At 44.3% G+C, this 19,997-nt stretch overlaps 1 protein-coding gene across 3 annotated transcripts in view; it reads left to right on the top strand.

Annotated features, from left to right (window-relative positions):
* The first annotated feature begins 6,902 nt into the window (after positions 1-6,902).
* Positions 6,903-19,997, top strand: part of Rad51c (RAD51 paralog C) — a 37,047-nt gene continuing 23,952 nt past the window's right edge. For 2 of the 3 annotated variants that reach the window (XM_042692554.1, XM_042692547.1), the window contains exons 1-5: positions 6,903-7,087; positions 9,578-9,836; positions 11,097-11,263; positions 15,066-15,199; positions 19,499-19,630. In XM_042692554.1, the coding sequence (XP_042548488.1) occupies positions 6,970-7,087; positions 9,578-9,836; positions 11,097-11,263; positions 15,066-15,199; positions 19,499-19,630 (810 nt within the window). In that variant the 5' untranslated portion in view covers positions 6,903-6,969. The remainder of the gene's footprint in view (positions 7,088-9,577; positions 9,837-11,096; positions 11,264-15,065; positions 15,200-19,498; positions 19,631-19,997) is intronic. The other variant, XM_042692560.1, reaches the window with a different exon arrangement.

The following is a 19,997-nucleotide window of genomic DNA, read 5'->3' as shown; positions in this document are numbered from 1 at the left end:
AAGTTAATTATTTACTGCCTTTACTAAGTGCGCCTAGTGTTGCCTAGGAAGGGAGCATGCTAAGCTGTGGAGAAGGGAAGGAGTTGACTAAGCAAGCTATGGGAAGGGAGCTTATTTCACTAACAATGTACTGAGGAATTAAACCCAGGGCTTCATGCATGCTAGGCAAGCAATCTACCACTGAGCTACATTCCCAGCTCCTCACTGTGATATTTCTATACACACATACAATGTACATCTATCTCACCCTTCTATCTTATCACTCTCCCCCCTTTGTAAAATAATTTCAACAAGTTTCATTATTCTATTTTCATTCATTCATTCATTTATTCTTGTCATGGGGCCTGAACTCTGGGCTGGGCGCTGTCCCTCAGCTCTTCAGCTCAAGGCTAGCACTCTACCACTTGAGCCACAGCACCACTTCCACCTTTTTTTGCTTATGTGGTGCTGAGGAATCGAACCCAGGGCCTCATGCATGCAAGGCAAGCACTCTACCACTGAGCAACCTTCCCAGCCCTCATGAACTTTTCCTGCTGGGGCTGGCTTTGAACTGTGATCTTAGCCTCCTGAGTAGCTAGGATTATAGGAATGAGCAAACGGTGCCCAGCCATTATTCTATTTTCATATATACATATAAAATATGTTGACTATAGTCACCTTTTTTCACCCCCTCTATTCATCCATTCACCTTACTCTTCCCTGATTTTTTTTTTTTTTTCTGTCAGTCGTGGAGCTTGAACTCTGGGGCTTGGGCACTGTCCCTGAGCTCTTGAGCTCAAGGTGAGCGCTCTACAACTTAAGCCACAGTGCCACTTCTAGTTTTCTGGTGGTTTATTGAAGATAAAAGTCTCACAATCTTTCCTGCATGGCCTGGCTTTGAACCTCGATCCTCAGGCTCAGCCTCCTGAGTAGCTAGGAGTACAGGTGTGAGTCACTGGCGCCTGGCCTGAATTGAATATGATTTTACTATGTAACACAGATTGACCTCAAACTTGTGGTCCTCATACATCCACTCCTAAGTTCTGGAATTGAAGGCTCTAAATAAATTTTGTTTATGTTTTTTTTGCCAGTCCTGGGACTTGAACTCTGGCCGTAGGTAATGTCCCTGAGCTCCTTTTCCTCAAAACTAGCACTCTACCACTTGAGCCACAGAGCCACTTCAGGCTCTTTCGGTGATTAACTGGAGATAAATCTCAAAGATGTTCCTTTCCCACCTGGCTTGAAACCACAATCCTCAGATCTCAGCCTCCTGAGTAGCTAGGATTACAGGCATGAGCCACCAGTGCCAGTTCTCTGTGCTTTTATTTTTTATTTTTATTTATGTATGTATGTATTTATTTATTTATTTTGGGTCCTGTTGTGGGGCCTGAACTCTGGGCCTGGGCGCTGTCCCTCAGCTCTTCAGCTCAAGGCTAGCGCTCTACCACTTGAGTCACAGCGCCACTTCTGGCTTTTTTCTTTTTTCTTATGTAATGCTGAGGAATTGAACCCAGGGCCTCATGCATGCAAGGCAAGCGCTCTACCATTGAGCCACCTTCCCAGCCCCAATCACTGTGCTTTTAATTTAAATATGTATTTATAAAACTGGACACAGGTGGCTCACGCCTGGCTCCTTGTGCTTTTAATTTAAAATATGTATTTATAAAGTCGAGCATTGGTTGGAGACTCTTATCTCCAATTAATCACAGAAAATGCCAGAAGTGGCACTGCGGCTAAAGTGGAAGAGTGCTAGCCTTGAACAAAGGAGCTCAAGGACAGTGCCCAGGTCCAGAGTTCAAGCCCCAGGACTGAGGGAAAAAAAAAAAAAAAAAACACAAGTGAAAAGCAAAGGATATACACCAACATTCAGTAGCAGTATTCACAACAGTCAAGAGGTAGAAAAAACCCAGGAGTCCATACACAAATAAATGGATGGATAAAGAAGATGTGGAAATTAGCAGGGAGCTGGTGGTTTACACCTGTAATCCTAGCTACTCCAGAGGCTAATATCTGAGGATGGTGGTTCACAGCCACCCTAGGCAGGAAAGACCATGAGATTCTTTTTTTTTTTTTTGGGTCCGTTCGTGGGGCCTGAACTCTGGGCCTGGGCGTTGTCCCTAAGCAGTTCAGCTCAAGGCTAGCACTCTACCACTTGAGCCACAGCGCTACTTCTGGCTTTTTTTTTTTTTTTTCTGCTTATGTGGTGCTGAGGAATCAAACCCAGAGCCTCATGCATGCAAGGCAAACACTCTACCACTGAGCCACCTTCCCAGCCCCCATGAGATTCTTATCTCCAATTAACCACCAGAAAGTCAGAAGTGGAGCTGTGGCTCAAGGGCTAGAGCACTAGCCTTCAGCACAAAAGCTCTGGGACATAACCTAGGCCCTGACTTCATGCCCCTGGACTGGCACAAAAAGAAAGTGGAAATTAGGGCAGGGAGACATGGCACAATGGTAATCTTAACATTAGTGAGGTCCTAAGTTTGATCCCCAGTACCTCCCAAAATGAGGAAATGGGTTGAGCCTAGCTACTCAGGAGATTGAGAGGCAGAGACCAGAGAATCTTGATTAGAAGCCAGCTGAGGCAGGAAAATTTGGGAGACTTAGCTCCAATTGACTGGCAAAATGCAGGAAGTGGGGGTATAGTTCAAGTAGTAGAGCACCAGCCTTGAGCAAAAAAGCTAAGGAAGGGAGAATGCAAGGCCCTAAGTTCAAGCTCCAGTACCAACAGAAAAAGATAAATAAAAATAATAAGCCATGGGCTGGGAAGGTGGCTCAGTGGCGGAGCGCTTGCCTTGCATGCATGAGGCCCTGGGTTCAATACCTCAGCACCACATAAGCAAAAAGAAAAAAGCCGGAAGTGACACTGTGGCTCAAGTGGTAGAGTGCTAGCCTTGAGCTGAAGAGCTGAGGGACAGAGCCCAGGCCGAGAGTTCAGGCCCCACGACCGGACCCAAAATAATAATAATAGTAATAAGCCAGTCATATGTGGTTCAAGTGGTAAAGTGCCTTCTTAACAAGCTCTATGCCCTGAGTTCCAATCTAAGTACTATTATTTTTTTGGGGGGGTCCGGTTGTGGGACCTGAACTCTGGGCTTGGGCGCTGTCCCTCAGCTCTTCAGTTCAAGGCTGGCGCTCTATCAACTTGAGCCACAGCACCACTTCCTTTTTTTTTTTCTTTTTTTTGTTTTATGTGGTGCTGAGGAATCAAACTCAGGGCCTCAAGCACGCAAGGCAAGCGCTCCACCACTGAGCCACCTTCCCAGCCCGACTCTAAGTACTATTAAAACAGAAATAAGGGGGCTGAGAAGGTAGCTCAGTGGTAGAGTGCTTGCCTTGCATGCATAAGGGCCTGGGTTCGATTCCTCAGCACCACATAAGAAAAAGCAGGAAGTGGCGCTATGGCTCTAGTGGTAGAGCTTTAGTCTTGAGCTGAAGAGCTGAGGGACAGTGCCCAGGCCCAGAGTTCAGGCCCCACAACCGACCAAAAAAAAAAAAGAAAAAAACAAAAATAAGGGAAATTGTGATATATGCTACAATATGGGTGACTTTTTTGTTTTGGTCTCAGCCTCTTGAGTAGCTAGAATTACAACATGAGCCACTCGTGCCTGTTGCATGGATTACTCTTGAGGACATGCTAAGTGAAATAAGCCAGTCATAGAATGAACAAATACTATATTATTCACACTTATATGAATTTTCTACCAAAGGCAATCAAACACAGAAATGCACAGAAGAGTGGTTGAAAGGAACAGAGAGGAACTCTCTGTTGATATATAATCATTCAAGAGAATGATTATATATCATAAACAAGTCATCTTGTTTATCTTGCACCTTATTGCAGAACTACATAGTCAACTAGTCTTTTAACTCTGTGCTGCCAATGAAACAGAATTCTAAACATGATCACTTCTATTTCATTTGTCCACACTGAAGAGCTAGCTATTGCGTTTCACTCAAGAACCTATCTGCTTTACAAACATAACCATGAATTCTAAGGATGATATTTATGTAATGCCCATTGAGGTCTCAGACATAAATCATATTAAGCAATGCACTTAACATAAACCACATTCTGACCAAATCAGACAAAAAAAAAATTCTGACAGCAAATAGGAATACAAACACTTCTGGCATTCTCTTTTCAGTCACCCACCCCTGAAAGGTGACTTTAGACAGTGAAAGAGTTCTACTCATATCTGTAATTCTACATACTCAGAAGGCTGAGATCTGAGCACCAGGGTTGAAAGCCAGCCCAAAGAGAAAGGGCCATTGGACTCATCTCCAATTAACCACCAAAAAGCCGGAAGTGTTCAAGGGGCAGCCTTGAGAGAAAATGCTGAGGGACACTGCCCAAGCCTTAAGTTCAAGCATCAGTGCTGGCATGTGCTCATATGCAAGCACACACACACACTCATACACACAAGCTCTAGGTTTGAATTTAGGCTTCAAGAAAACTGTGCTCTAAGTTTTTTTTTTTTTTTTAAATGTCTTTATCTTGGGGCTGGGAAGGTGGCTCAGTGATAGAGCACTTGCCTTGCATGCATGAGGCCCTGGGTTCGAGTCCTCAGCACCACATAAGCAAAAAGAAAAAAACCAGAAGTGGCGCTGTGGCTCAAGTGGTAGAGCACTAGCCTTGAGCTGAAGAGCTGAGGGACAGTGCCCAGGCCCAGAGTTCAGGCCCACCACTGGACCAAAAATTAAAAAATAAAAATAAAATGTCTTTATCTTCATGTCTACAAGCATTTGAAATGTATGTTTGCCACCGTCCTCAACATATTGTTTCCTTTCTTAGTATGTAAAAGGGGCTGTGGTTTGCAATATTTAAAGAAAAGCCAAAGCGAAGAATCGCAGAAGGAAAAATTAAAAAGACTCATCAATACAATACAGTGGGGCATGTTGGCACGCAACGGTAATTGCAAAATTTAGGAGTCAGAAGACTGAAGGATTGTGAGCTTGAGACTATATAAGCAGAGACCCAGTCTCAAAATTACCACAAACTGCGCACCAGTGGCTCCTGCCTGTAATCCTAGATACTAAGGAGGCTGAGGTCTGAGGAGCGGGGTTCAAAACCTGGGCAGGAAGATCTGTGAGACTCATCTCCACCCACCCACCCACCCACACCCACACCCACACCCACCCACACCACACACCCACCCACACACACACACCCCACACACACACACCCCACACACAGAGCCAGAAGTGGAGCTGTGGCGCAAGTGGGTAGCGCACCAGTCTTGAGCAGGGGGAAAAAAAAAGTTCAGGGGCAGCACCAAGGACTTGAGTTCAAGTCCCAGGGTTGGCGCATGCGCATACACATACACACGCAACCCATAAAGCAGGGCACGAGTGACTCCGGTAAATAAATCACGTACTCCTTAACTAGGGAATTCCCTCCCAAATTACCTTTCAAATATCCTCCTGGTCTCCATCCAATTCTCTACTGTGGGAGCGGTCACTCGTACGGCTTGCACATCCCTGGCCAACTGAGGAGAGTTGAATTCTAGAGAGAATTCTAGAACACCCGTCCAAACCCCTCCTCAGGAGCCAGGCTGGCCCACTCAGGAGTCAATTACTTGCGTACTTTTGCGGCCACTTCTCCAGCCAGACAGGGTCGAGGAGAACTAACGGTCTCAGCAGCCTCCACGCTCCAGGTGGGACTCGCGGGAAGGTGGGACTCGCGGGGAAGGCGTGGGAGTCCGGGTGCGGGAGACTGTGCGCCGCCGGGCGCCTACTGAGGGGCGGCGTGGGGGCGGGGGGAGGAGGGGCGGGGTGAGCCGGACCCACAATTCCTCGCGAGGGCGGGAAAGCGCGGGAAAGGTGAGGGGGCTTGCGTGCAAGTCCCCGGGGAACCGCGAGCCTGCTGGGATCCCCAGGGAAATCTGGAAACCACAGATTTGTTACTGGGTTGTTCGTTGTGTTTTGGTGTCGGTCCTGAGGCTTGAACTCAAGGCTCCCTGTGTGCTGTCCTTATGTTTCTTTCCCCCCTTGTCCCCCCAAGACTGGTTGCTCTAGCACTTGTGCCACGGATCTACTTTTGGCTTTCTGGTGGTTCTTCGGAGATTAAAGAGTCTTTGCTGACCTGCCTGGCTTAGAACTGTGATCCTTAGGTCTCAGCCTCCAGAGATGGCAGGCGTGAGCCACAAGCGCAATAGGATCTCTGTTGATCGCGCTATCCACACTCAGTGGAGATTTCTATGAAGCACTCAAGACTTTTCCACCCCACAGGCTAAGGCAGAATTGAGGCAATGTGGCCTCTTAGGCCCACTGGGCCCAGCTTTCCATCTTAGAGTCTCCACCCATCTTTATCTCCACCCATCCTTTATCTTCCATCCTTGGATGGAGAAGTCTTTTTTTTTTCTTCTTTTTTTTGGCCAGACACGGGGTCTGAACTCTGGGCCTGGGCGCTGTCCCTCAGCTCTTCAGCTCAAGGCTAGCACTCTACCACTTGAGCCACAGCGCCACTTCTGGCTTTTTCTGCTTATGTGGTGCTGAGGAATCGAACCCAGGGCTTCATGCATGCAAAAGCACTCTACCACTGAGCCACCTTCCAATTCGTTTTAACGTTATTAAAACACAATTGACATACAAGAAGGTGCACCCATTTAAAATACGATTCAGTGAGGTGTTTTTTTTTTTGCGCGCGGGGGGTGGGGGGGTCAGCTGTGGGGCTTGAACTCAGGGCCTGGGCGCTGTTGCTTAGCTCTTTTGCTCAAGGCTAGTGCTTAACCATTTTGAGCCCACAGCTCCACTTGGATGAATCAATCTTTAAAGCGATTTGTACGAATCCCAAAGGCGGCTAGGCGTGAAAAACTACAGGGCTCGCGCACGTGCAGCGCAATCCGAAAGCCTCGTGCCACCAGGCGGCGTGCCCCGCCCCCTCGCCTTTACGTCTGACGTCACACGGCGTAACCCGGCGCCCGGCGTGCGTGGTTTTGCCGCTCCAGTGCTGTGCGTCCGCGCTGAGCCAAGGCGCCAGGATTTAAAATGCAGCGGGATTTAGTGAGTTTCCCGCTGTCGCCAACGGTGCGGGTGAAGCTGGTTTCTGCAGGTTTCCAGACTGCCGAGGAAGTCCTAGAGGTGAAGCCCTCCGAACTGAGCAAAGGTAACTGACTCGGGCTGGCCAGCTGAGGCACTGTGGCCGCCCTTGGTGCCGCCGCGGGCCTGAAAGGCTGCTCCCCACCACCGTATTTGCAATGCAAAACAGCTACTTGACTCCACTTAAAAGTTGGTTGGACAGTTTGGAGAATGGCAGTTGTGAATATTTGACTAGTTGCTTTCTCTGTGTCAGTGCCTGCTTAGAGGGATTATCTCGTTTATGCTCAAAAAAGACCTGTTTCTTTCTTTTAACAATTTATTTTGTTATTATAAAGGTGATGCACAGAAGGATCAGTTTGATAAGTTAGGTAAGGAATACATTTTTTTTTTTTTTTGCCAGTCCTGGGACTTGAACTCAGGCCCTGGGCACTGTCCCTGAGCTGCTTTTGCTCAAGGCTAGCACTCTACCATTTAAGCCATAGCACCACTTCTGGCTTTTTCTGTGTATGTGGTACTGAGGAATCAAACCCAGGGCTTCATGTTTGCTAAGCAAGCACTCTACCACTAAGCTACATTTCCAGCCCGGAATACATTTCTTTTTACACAGTATCACCCCTTCGCTCTCCCTATTTTTCCCTTAGTCCGGTTTCTTGGGTTATTGTATCAAGCATTAGAGAAATAATCTTTTGTTTGTTGTTGGTTGTGGGATTTGGACTCCGGGCCTGGGCACTGACTCTAAACTCTTGCTCAAGGCTAGCTCTCTCCCACTTGGAGCCACAGTACCACTTCTGGTCCTTTTGATAAGAAACGGACTTTTCTGCCCAGGTTGGCTTCCAACGGTGATCCTCAGATCTCAGCCTCTTGAGTAGCTAGGATTACAAGCATGAGCTACAAGTGCTAGAACATCACCACCATCATCTCCTCCTCCTCCTCCTTCTCCTCCTCCTCCTCCTCCTTCTCCTCCTCCTCCTCCTCCTTCTCCCCCTCCCTTTCCCCCCCCCCCTTCCTCCTTTTGTGGTATAGGAGCTTGAGCCACTCCTTCATCTCATCTTTCATGGGGGGGGGCGGGTTACTGGGGCTTGGCCTTCTTTTTTTTTTTTTGGGTCGGTCGTGGGGCCTGAACTCTGGGCCTAGGCACTGCCCCTCAGCTCTTCAGCTCAAGGCTAGCGCTCTACCACTTGAGCCACAGTGCCACTTCCGGCTTTTTTCTTTTTTCTTATGTGGTGCTGAGGAATCGAACCCAGGGCCTTGAGCATGCAAGGCAAGTGCTCTACCACTGAGCCACCTTCCCAGCCCCTGGGGCTTGGCCTTCTAATTGACTTCTTTTTCCCCCCTTATGCTTGGCATTCCATGTCTTTTTTCTTTTTCTTTTTTTTTTTGGTCGATCGTGGGGCTTGTCGTAATGGACCTGGACAGTGTCCTTCAGCTCTTCAGCTCAAGGCAAGCACTCTACCACTTGAGCCACAGCGCCACTTCTGGTTTTCTGAATGGTTTATTGGAGATAAGAGTCTCACGGAATTTCCTGCTGCTTTGAACCACAATCCTCAGATCTCAGCCTCCTGAGTAGCTAGGATTACAGGTGTGAGCCACCCATGCCAAGATTGGCACTCCATGTCTTGAGCCACAACTCCCATTTCTTTCTCCAATCTTGAGATTAATTAACTTCCCAATACCTTGATAAAGAAATAGTGGAACTAGCATTGGAAACCGCATAGGCTATCCAGTTTTCGCTGTTTAAAGACTTCAAACAGATGGGGGTTCAATTTCAGAATTGAAGGTTTCAAGTAACACTAGAGATTCTTTTTTTTTTTTTTTTTTTGGGTCCAGTCATGGGGCCTGAACTCTGGGCTGGGCGCTGTCCCTCAGCTCTTCAGCTCAAGGCTAGCGTTCTACCACTTGAGCCACAGCGCCACTTCTGGCTTTTTTCTTTCTGCTTATGTGGTGCTGAGGAATCGAACCCAGGGCCTCAGGCATGCAAGGCAAGCGCTCTACCACTGAGCCACCTTCCCAGCCCCAACACTAGAGATTCTTAAGTGAGAAAGGGAATAAATTATTCCTATAGACCTGGAGAAAGCAGTAGAAAGAAAACACCCTCTCCCTTCTTATTTGAAATTCACTGAAAAAACCCAAAACCTCATTTTCCAGAGCTCTTACCGGTTTTATATGAATGGGAACCATTATGTTCTGAACTACAGAAATGAAACTGGTTACTCTCTGATGATATGCTTAGACCTGTGCCATTTGATGAGGAAGATAGCATGGAATTTTAGAACATTTTATTTTTTTTCCAATATTGGGCATTGAACCCAGGACCATATGCATGCTAAGCAAATACTCTGCCATGGAGCTATATTCCCATCCGATAGCATCACTCTTGTTATCTGAAAGTTAAAATTAATGAAGAAAACCTATTACCATGTTAGACTTTGAAATCTCTATAATCATTTTTTCTTTTACCTTTTCATTATCTTTAAATAGTTGTACAAAAGTATTTAACAGATCAGTTTGTAAGTATAGTACATCTTGAAAATCTTTTTTTTTCTCGTTTTACTTACAGAAATTGGGATATCAAAAGAGGAAGCCTTAGAAACCCTGCAAATTATAAGAAGAGAATGTCTCACAAATAAATCAAGATGTGCTGGTACATCAGAGTCTGGCAAGAAGTGCACAGCACTGGAACTTCTTGAGCAAGAGCATACTCAGGGCTTTATAATTACCTTCTGTTCAGCACTAGATAATGTTCTTGGGGGTGGAGTGCCCTTAATGAAAACAACAGAAATTTGTGGCGTTCCAGGTGTTGGAAAGACACAGTTATGGTAAAATAACTTTCCTTCCTGGGCTGGCTTTGAACTGCAATCCTCAGATCTTAGCCTCCTGAGTAGCTAGGATTATAGGCATGCGCCACCAGCACCCAGCTGATAAAATTATTTTTATATAAAATGTTTCTGGTTTTTTTTTTTTTTTTTTTGGGTCTGGTTGTGGGGCCTGAACTCTGTCCCTCAGCTCTTCAGCTCAAGGCTAGCACTCTACCACTTGAGCCACAGTGCCACTTCCAGATTTTTTCTTTTTGCTTATGTGGTGCTGAGGAATCGAACCCAGGGCCTCATGCATGCAAGGCAAGCATTCTACCACTGAGCCACCTTCCCAGCCCCTGTGTGTGTGTCTCCCGCTCCCTTTTTCTAGTAGTATTAGGGGTTGAACTTAGGACCTCATATTTGCTAGACTTTCTTCTTTGCCTGGTATTCTACCACTTGAGCCATCCTTTCAGCCTAGCTTTTCATTTTTGGTGATGGAATCTCCTGGACTTGTCTGCCCCAGCTATCTTTGAACCACAATCCTCTGGATCTCAGCTTCTAGAATAGCTGGGATTACAAATGTGAGCATCCAGCAGCCAGACTTTTTTTTGTGTCTCTGTGTTGGTCCTGGGGCTTGAACTCAGTCCTGGGCCGTCCTTGAGCTTTTTTTTTTTTTTTGGTAGGTCGTGGGGCTCGAACTCTGGGCTTGGGTGCTGTCCCTGCACTCTTCAGCTCAAAGCAAGTGCTCTACCACTTGAGGCACAGCGCCACTTCTGGCTTTCTAGTGGTTTTTATTGGAGATAGGAGCCTCCGGGACTTTCCTGCCCGGGCTGGCTTTGAACTGCGATCCTCAGATCTCAGCCTCCTGAGTAGCTAGGATTACCGGCGTGAGCCACCAGCGCCCACTCCTTGAGCTTTTTTGCTCAAAGCTAGTGCTGGCTTTTTGGGTGGTTAATTGGAGATAAGCATCTCATAGACTTTCCTGTCCAGGCTGGCTTGGAATTGTGATAACAAGATCACAGCCTACTGAGGAGCTAAGATTACAGACATGAGCCATCATGTGCTTTTACTTATCAGGATTCATGGAGAATCAGCCATCTTTGTTATTTTTATGTGTGCGTACGCGCATGTGTGCACATTTGTTTGTGTGTGCACCCACAAGTGTATCTATGTATATATTCATAAACTTTCAGTACTTTGGTCATTATCTGGCGTTTGAAAACACTGTCTTAGAAGATCATGATAATGATTTATTTAGTCACTGGACTTATTTCTCTGCAGTATGCAGTTGGCAGTAGATGTGCAGATACCAGAATGTTTTGGAGGAGTAGCAGGTGAAGCAGTATTTATTGATACAGAAGGAAGCTTTATGGTTGATAGAGTGATAGATATTGCCACTGCCTGCATTCAGCACCTTCAGCTTACAGCAGGAGCACACATGGGAGAAGGTAGGTTAATTAATGGTCCTCTTTTTTTCTTTTCTGTATAACATAGTTTGCAACTCTCAGACCTCAGCAAGTGACTATTCCAAACTTGAAATTTCATGACTTAATAGTACATTAGTGTAAAACACTCATACCTGAGTTAAAAACAGAAATGTCAAGCCAGGTGCTGGTGGCACACACCTGTAATCCTACTACTCAGGAGGCTGTGATCTGAGGATCTCGGTTCAAAGCCAGTCCGATGACTGACCAAAAAAAAAAGAAATGTCACAGTCTGATTGGCCCTTTCTTCCTCATTTAGAGAATTCTCTTACTGTAGTAACTTTGGGGCAAAACCTGCACAGGTATTAGTACATGATTTCAAACTATCTTCCAACTTGCCAGGTATAAGTTGATGCACACACAAGCCAGGTGCCAGTGACTCATGCCTGTAATCCTAGCTACTCAGGAGGCTGAGATGTGAGGATCTAGGTTCAAAGCCAGCCCAGGCAGGAAAGGCCATGAGACTCTTACCTCCAATAAACCACTAGAAAACCGGAAGTGGCGCTGTGGCTAAAGCGGTAGAGCACTCGCCTTGAGTTGAAGAGTGCAAGGACCGCGCCCAAGCCCAGAGTTCAAGCCCCATGACAGACAAAAAAAAAAAAAAGTTGATGCACACTTGGATATAAGTGAATTCACAATGAGTTTTCAAAAAGCAGCCAGGTGCCAGTGGCTCATACTTGTAATCCTAGCTGCTTGGGAGGCTGGGATCTGAGGATCATGGTTCTAAGCCAACCTGGGAAGGAAATTCCATTTTTTTATTTTTGCCAGTAATGGGGCCTGAACTCTGGGCCTGGGTGCTGTCCCTCAGCTCTTCAGCTCAAGGCTAGCACTCTACCCACTCAAACCATAGCGCCACTTCCTACTTTTTATGTGGTGCTGAGGAATCAAATCCAGGGCCTCATGCTTGCAAGGCAAGCACTCTACCACTGAGCCACCTTCCCAGCCCTCCATGAGACTCTTATCTCTAATAAACTACTCAGAAAAAGCCAGAACTTAGTTCTCTACCACTTGAGCCACGGCACCACTTCCAGCTTTTTCTGTATATATGGCACTGAGGAACGGAACCCAGGGCTTCATGCATGCTAGGCAAGCACTCTATCACTAAGCTACATTCCCAGCCTAGCACTCTACCAGTTTGAGCCACAGCCCCACTTTTGGTTTTCTAGTGGTTAATTGGAGATAAGAGTCTCATGGATTTTCTTGCCCAGGGGGTCTTTGAACCATGATTCTCAGATCTCAGCCTCCTGCATAGCTAAGATTAAAGTCGTGAGCCACTAGTACCCGGCTGGTACCACAACTTTTGTTTTTTGTTTTTTCTGATCATGGGGCCTGAACTCTGGGCCTGGGCACTATCCCTCAGCTCTTCAACTCAAGGCTAGCACTCTACCACTTAATCACAGCACCACTTCCAGCTTTTTCTGCCTATGTGGTGCTGAGGGGCCTCATGAATGCAAGGCAAGCACTCTACCATTGAGCCACCGTCCTAATCCCTCTGTTTAGTTTTTTGAGGAGCTTCCAGACTGTTGTCCAGAGTAGAATACTAGTTTACATTCCCACCAATAGTGCAATAGGGTTCCTTTTTCCCTAAAACCCTGCCAGTATTGTTGTTTGAATTCAAAATGTTGACCAATCAAACTGGGGTGAGATGGAATCTTAGAGTTGTTTTGATTTACATTTCCTTTATGGCCAGAAATGATGAGCATGTTCTCATGTGTTTCTTTGCCATTCTTTTTTTAAAAAATTGAATTGAATTTTATTGTAATGGTGATGTACAGAGGATTACAATTTTCATAAGTAAGGTAATGAGTACATTTCATGTTGAACATATCCTCTCCCTCGTTTTTTTCCACTTTCCTTCCTCCCCCACCTACCCCTCCTCCCAGTTTGTAAAGTTCGTTTCCAATGCAGTGTCTCAGGAGTATGCTATTACAGTGGTTCACCCTTTGTCCTTTGTCTCACCATTTTATTTTTCTTATCTCTTCTGAGAAATCTCTTCTTAGCTCCTTTGCCCATTTAGTAATTGGTTTATTAGCTTTGGGAGGGTGCAGTAGTTATTTTGTAGGTACACCTAGATAGTCATCTGCCTATTTTAGACTTCCCATAGTAGCCTGGATAACAGATGAGAGCTACCATGCCCAGCTTCTTTCATTGAATGGAGTCTTGCAGACTTTTCTGCCTGAGCTGACCTAAAAACAAATGTTTCTGATCTTAGTTTCTCACGTAGCTGGGATTACAGTTGTGAATACTGGCACCTGTCAATTATTTTAGTTTTTTAATATGTATTTGCAATAGACAGTGTTTCTATTTTGAATTTCTGAAATGTAATTTTTTGTTTGTTTATTTATTTTGTGTGTACTAGGGTCAGTACTAGGGTTTGAACGCAGGGTCTATAGTACTCACTTGTCTTTTTTGCACAAGGCTGGCACTCTACCACTTGAGACATACCTCCACTTCGTTCTTTTTCTGGTTAATTGGAGATAAGAATCTTTAGACTTTTATGCTCAGGTTGGCTTCAAAACTCAGTCCTTGGGACTGAGAGTGTGGCTCAGTGGTAGCGTGCTTGCCTAGCATGCATGAAGCCCCGGGTTCAATTCCTCAGTATCACATAAACAGAAAAAAGCTGGAAGTGGCACTGTGGCTCAATTGGTAGAATGCTACCCTTGAGCAAAACTGTCAAGGACAGTTTCCAGGATCTGATTTCCAGCCCCAGGACTGGCAAAAAAAAAGCCACCTCAGTCCTTAGATATCAACCTCCTGAGTGGCTAAGATTACAGGCATGAGTTAGTAGTGTCTGGCTGTAGTTTCTTGATTTTACTTACTTATTTTTTGTGGTTCAGAAGATTAAATGGGCCGGGAATGTAGCTTAATGGTAGTGTACTTGCCTAGCCTGCATGAAGCCTGAATTTGATTCCTCAGTACCACATAGCCAGAAAAGGCCGGAAGTGGTGCTGTGATTCAAATGATAGAGTGCTAACCTTGAGCAAAGCTCAGGGACAGTATCCAGGCCCTGAATTCAAGCCCTAGGACTGGCAAAAAAAGAAGAAGAAGATTAAGTAGCCCATGTCAGGCAAGTAGTCTACCATTGATCTACATCCCAGATTCTTTCTTGTGTAATAGCGCACTCAAGGAAAAATGCTTCATTTTAACATTTTTCCTTATTAGTTTGTAGACCTTTGTAGAAGCTTCCATTATTATTCCTGTTCAAACTCAATAATACAAAATGAAAAGACAGGCATAAAAATTCTATTTTTATTCATGAGTAAGCAATTTCTAGATAGTGTAGTATGTAAGACAAGAGTGGAAAAATTAAAAATAAGAAAGCAAGTGGGCACTGATGGCTCACTCCTGAGTAGCTAGGATTACAGGCATGAGGCACTGGTGCCTGGCTAATTTAGCTATGTTTTTTTTTTTGTTTGTTTTTTGGTCCGGTCGTGGGGCCTGAACTCTGGGCCTGGGCGCTGTCCCTCAGCTCTTCAGCTCAAGGCTAGTGCTCTACCACTTGAGCCACAGCGCCACTTCCGGCTGTTTTCTTTTTGCTTATGTGGTGCTGAGGAATCGAACCCAGGGCCTTGAGCATGCAAGGCAAGCGCTCTACCACTGAGCCACCTTCCCAGCCCTTAGCTATATTTTTTTACCCCTTTCAAAGTAAACAGGTTGTTATACAGAATATAATTATTAAGTATTATTATTAAGAAACAATAACATTTTCTACAGTTACCAACATATCAAAACAAGTAAACTTAAGATTTTTTGTTGTTTGTTTCAGAGCATCAAAAAGCTTTGGAGGATTTTACTCTTGAAAATATTCTTTCTCATATTTATTATTTCCGGTGTCATGATTATACAGAGCTACTGGCACAAGTTTATCTCCTTCCAGATTTCCTTTCAGATCACTCAAAGGTATGGGTTAAGCTACTGAAAAAAAACAAGTATCTTTGGAGATTTTTGGATAAGCATTAAAAAGATAATTAAGGCCAGGTGCTGGTTGCTCACACCATAATCCTACCTATTCAGGAGGCAGAGATTTGAGGATCCCGGTTCAAAGACAGCCCAGGCAGCAAAGTCCATGAGACTCTTATCTCCAATAAACCACTCAGAAAACTGGAAGTGGCAGTGTGACGCAAGAGGTAGAGTGCTAGCCTTGAGCTGAAGAGCTGAGGGACAGTGCCCAGGCCCAGAGTTCAAGCCCCATGACCAACCAAAAAAAAAAAAAAAAGATAATTAAGGACTGAGAATATGGCTTAGTGGTAAAGTGCTTGCCTAGCACACATAGAACCCTGGGTTCTATTCCTCAGTATCATATAAAGAGAAAAAGCCAGAAGTGGTGCTGGGGCTCAAGTAGTAGAGTGCCATGCTTGAGCAAAAGAGCCTCAGGGACAGTGCCCCAGGCTGACAAAAAAAGAAAAAGGATTAAATAGTATAGTAACATAAAATTAAAAGCCAGTAGAGAAAAATTTTTCCTTCCCTGCCCTGCAATTTATTTGTATTTATTTCACCTACACTATATACATACTATTCAGATTTGACCAATATACATGGATATATGTGTATCTGTATGTTTTGAAATTTTAAGTAATAAAAGTTTAAAGTTTTTTTGGCAGAACTAGTATTTGAACTCAAGGTCTCCTACTTGCAAGACAGATGCTCTACCAATTCAGCCATTCCTCCAGCCTTACTCTAGTTATATTTTAGATAAATTCTTTTTTGTTTGTTTGTTGTTTTTTTTTTTGTCATGGGGCTTGAACTCTGTGCCTGGGTGCTGTCCCTCAGCTCTTCAGCTCAAGGCTAGAGCTCTACCACTTGAGCCACAGCCCCACTTCCGGCTTTTTTCTTTTTGCTTATATGGTGCTGAGGAATTGAACCCAGGGCCTCATGCATGCAAGGCAAGCACTCTACCACCGAGCCACCTTCTCAGCCCATGTTTTGTTTTTTTTTGATTGTAGAGAATCTGGGCTCTTCACTTCCAGCTTTTTGCTGATTAACTGGAGATAAGATTCTCATGGACCTTCTTGCCCTGGCTGGCTTTGAACTGAGATCTGAAGCTAGGATTATAGGTGTGAGCCACTGGTGCCCAGTGTTTTTTTTTTTTTTTTTTTTGGGTCCGGTCGTGGGGCCTGAACTCTGGGTCTGGGCACTGTCCCTCAGCTCTTCAGCTCAAGGCTAGCGCTCTACTACTTGAGCCACAGCGCCACTTCTGGCTTTTTTTTCTTATGTGGTGCTGAGGAATCGAACCTAGTGCCTCAAGCATGCAAGGCAGGCACTCTACCACTGAGCTACCTTCCCAGCCCATTTTAGATAAATTCTTGTGTTTTTTTTTCCCAGAGCTAGCCTTGAATCATGGTCCTCCTATTTATACGTTTTGTCATAGCTGGGATTAAAGGCATGAACCACCATGTTTATTCATACTGTACATCCTAAAAACAGGAAAATTAATTTTTTATAATTACTAGAAATTCAACATCAAGATTCAAGTTAATTTGGTTTCTGGCAATAGCTCTTTTTGGTTTATATGTTTCAGCTTTTCACTGGGTTCTTACATGGTTTGTAAACAGAAAGAGTGTGTGTGAGCTCGGGTGTTTTTTGTTTTTGTTTTTGTTTTTTTCTGGTTCTGGAATTAAAATTCACAGTCCATAACTTGCAAATACATAAGATCTGTGTTAGCTCTCTGTGACAAAATACTTGAAAGAAATCAACTTAAAGGAGGAAAAAGGGCAGCTCCTAGTAATACATTCTTGTTATCCTAGCACTTAGGAAGTTGAGGTAGGAGAATTGAAAGTTTGAAGTCAGTTTGGGCTCCAGAGTGAGCTCAAGGCAGCTTGAGCTATATAGTAAAAACCTGTTACAAAGGAAGAAAAAAGAGATAAGGATTTTATTTATTTATTCATTTATTTATTTATTTATTTTTGTTGGTCATGGGGTTTGAACTCTGGGCTTGGGCACTTTCCCTGTGCTCTTCAGCTCAAGGGGAGGGCTCTACCACTTGAGCCACAGCGCCATTTCCAATATTTTAGTGGTTTATTGGAGAGAAGGGTCTCAAGGAGTTTCCTGCCTGGGCTGGCTTTGAACTGTGATCCTCAGATGTCAGCCTCCTGAGTAGCAAGGATTACAGGTGTGAGCCACTAGCCCTAGCTAAAGATCTATTTTGACTTACAAATGTTTCAGCCCTTGGTCCCTTGACCCTATTTTTTGGTGGTACTCTTAACACTCCAACCATAATTCCACTGAATTTTCTTACTTTAGTTAGTTAATTAATTAATTATTAATTTACTTCCAGTATTCTGGTAGTTAATTGGAGATAAGAATCTCATGGCCTTGTGGCTGGAAAGGTGGCTCAGAGGTAGAGCGCTTGCCTTGCATGCCTGAGGCCCTGGGTTCGATTCCTCAGCACCACATAAGCAAAAAGAAAAAAGCCAGAAGTGGTGCTGTGGCTCAAGTGTTAGAGTGCTAGCCTTGAGCTGAAGAGCTGAGGGACAGCTCCCAGGCCCAGAGTTCAGGCCCCACGACCGGACCAAAAAAAAAAAAAGAGAATCTCATGGCCTTAATCTTGACTTTCTTGCCGGGGCTGGCTTTGAATGGTAATCCGCAGATCTCAGCCTCCTGAGTAGCTATGATTAGTCCTGAGCCACGGGCACCCTGCTCTACTTATTTTTATTTATTTACCTATTTTTGTTCTTGGGCCTGAATTCAGGGCCTTGAGCTTTTTCACTCATGGTGGCAATCTACCACACCACCACTTCTGACTTTTCAGTAAACCAGAATTTACTATGTTTTAAATATTGGTGATTATGATAGAAATTATTACATGAATAGATTTATAACTTTACAAAAGAAAGCCTTTGAAAATAAAGTCCTGGATTTTATTTTTGTAATGGAATGTGTTTTTTGGATGCCCCTCTCTCAGAGGGTCTACGAATGTGGCTTAGTGGTAGGGTGCTTACCTAGCATGCGTGGAGCCCTAGGTTTGATTCCTCAGTGCCACATAAGCAGAAAAAGTCAAAAGCAGCACTGTGGCTCAAGTGGTAGAGTGCTAGCCTTGAGCAAAAGAAGCCTAGGGAGAGTGCCCGGGCCCTGAGTTTAAGGCCTAGGACTGACAAAAAATAAAAAAATAAAAAACTCACATTTGTCTGATTGGGCTAGTTTCAAACTATGATCTTCGGATCTCAGCCTCCTAAGTTGGTATGTCTATAGGTGTGAGTGACTTGTGTTTGGTTTTATTTCTTTATTGTTCTAATAATTATTAGGAACATTTTTTTTTTAGTGCTGAGAATTATATATGCTAGGCAAGCACTCTGCCACTAAGCTACATCCCAAGCCTTCACCGAAAATTTAAATGTCCTCATTATCAGTATAAAATATTTTCTTAAAACTGTGTGTGAATTAGTTATATTGGATCATGCTTGTAAATTCAGCACTCTGGATTAGTTTGAATCTAGCCTAGGCCACATAAAAAGACTCTTTAAAAAAAAAGAAAAGTGAAGCATCAGTGGCTCACACCTGTAATCCTAGATATTCGGGAGGCTGAGATCTGAGGATCATGGTTCAAAGCCAGCCTGGCTGAAAAGTCTGTGAGACTCTATCTCCAGTTAACCACCAGAAAACTGGAAATGACACTGTGGCTCAATAGTAAAGCGCTAGCCTTGAGCTGAAGAGCTCAGGGACAGTGCCCAGGTCCAGAGTTCAAGCCCTATGACTGACCAAAAATAAAAAAAAACTGTCTAGGGCTGGGAAGGTGGCTCAGTGGTAGAGCACTTGCCTTGCATGCCTGAGGCCCTGGGTTCGATTCCTCAGCACATAAGCAAAAAAAAAAAAAAGCCGGAAGTGGTGCTGTGGCTCAAGTGGTAGAGCACTAGCTGAAGAGCTGAGGGACAGCGCCCTAGGCCCAGAGTTCAGGCCCCACGACCGGACCCCCCCCCCCCAAAAAAAAAAAAAAAACCGTCTACACTGCCAAGTTATAAGAAAACTAAAATTATTTACTTTTCTTTTTGAGTTACCTTTTTTCAAGTTAGTAAATTGTCAAACCAGAGTTTACTATATTTTAAATTTTGGTGATTCTTGTAGAAATTATTACATGAATAGATTTATAAATTTACAAAAGAAAGCCTTTGGAAATAAAGGATTTTTTTCTGTAATGGAATATGCTTTTTGGATGCCATTATATTTAATACCAAAACTAATCATCATTGTTTCTTCTATGATTAGGTTCGTTTAGTGATAGTAGATGGTATTGCTTTTCCTTTTCGTCATGATCTTGATGATCTATCCCTTCGAACTCGATTACTAAATGGCCTGGCACAGCAAATGATCAGCCTTGCAAATAATCACAGATTAGCTGTAAGTATTACTAGTCAAGAGAATTTTTTGATTTATTTGTTTGACTGATTATACAGTACTGGGATTTGACTCATACTTGCTATTTGCTGGTTGTTTGGGGGATGGGGACTTTTCTGCCCAGGGTGTCCTTGAACTATGATCTGTTAGGTCACAGCCTCCTGAGTAGCTAGGATTACAGACTTAAGTCATTGGCACCTGGCTGAGTTTTGGTGGTATTGTGGTTTAAACTCAATTCCTTAAGCTTGCTAAGCTGCTATTATACTACTTAGCCATGCTTCTAGCCGTGTTTTTCACTGGTTATTTTTAGGGTAGGATCTTCTTTCCTACTCAAGTAAGTGTCTTGAATGGTAGTCCACCAAGTTCTAGG

This window comes from Dipodomys spectabilis, unplaced genomic scaffold, assembly GCF_019054845.1.
Source record: "Dipodomys spectabilis isolate Male_0828 unplaced genomic scaffold, ASM1905484v1 ptg000004l, whole genome shotgun sequence".
In the NCBI taxonomy this organism is placed as follows: domain Eukaryota; kingdom Metazoa; phylum Chordata; class Mammalia; order Rodentia; family Heteromyidae; genus Dipodomys; species Dipodomys spectabilis.
The sequence above is the reverse complement of the archived record's forward strand: the minus strand, read 5'-3'. Positions and strand labels throughout refer to the sequence as shown.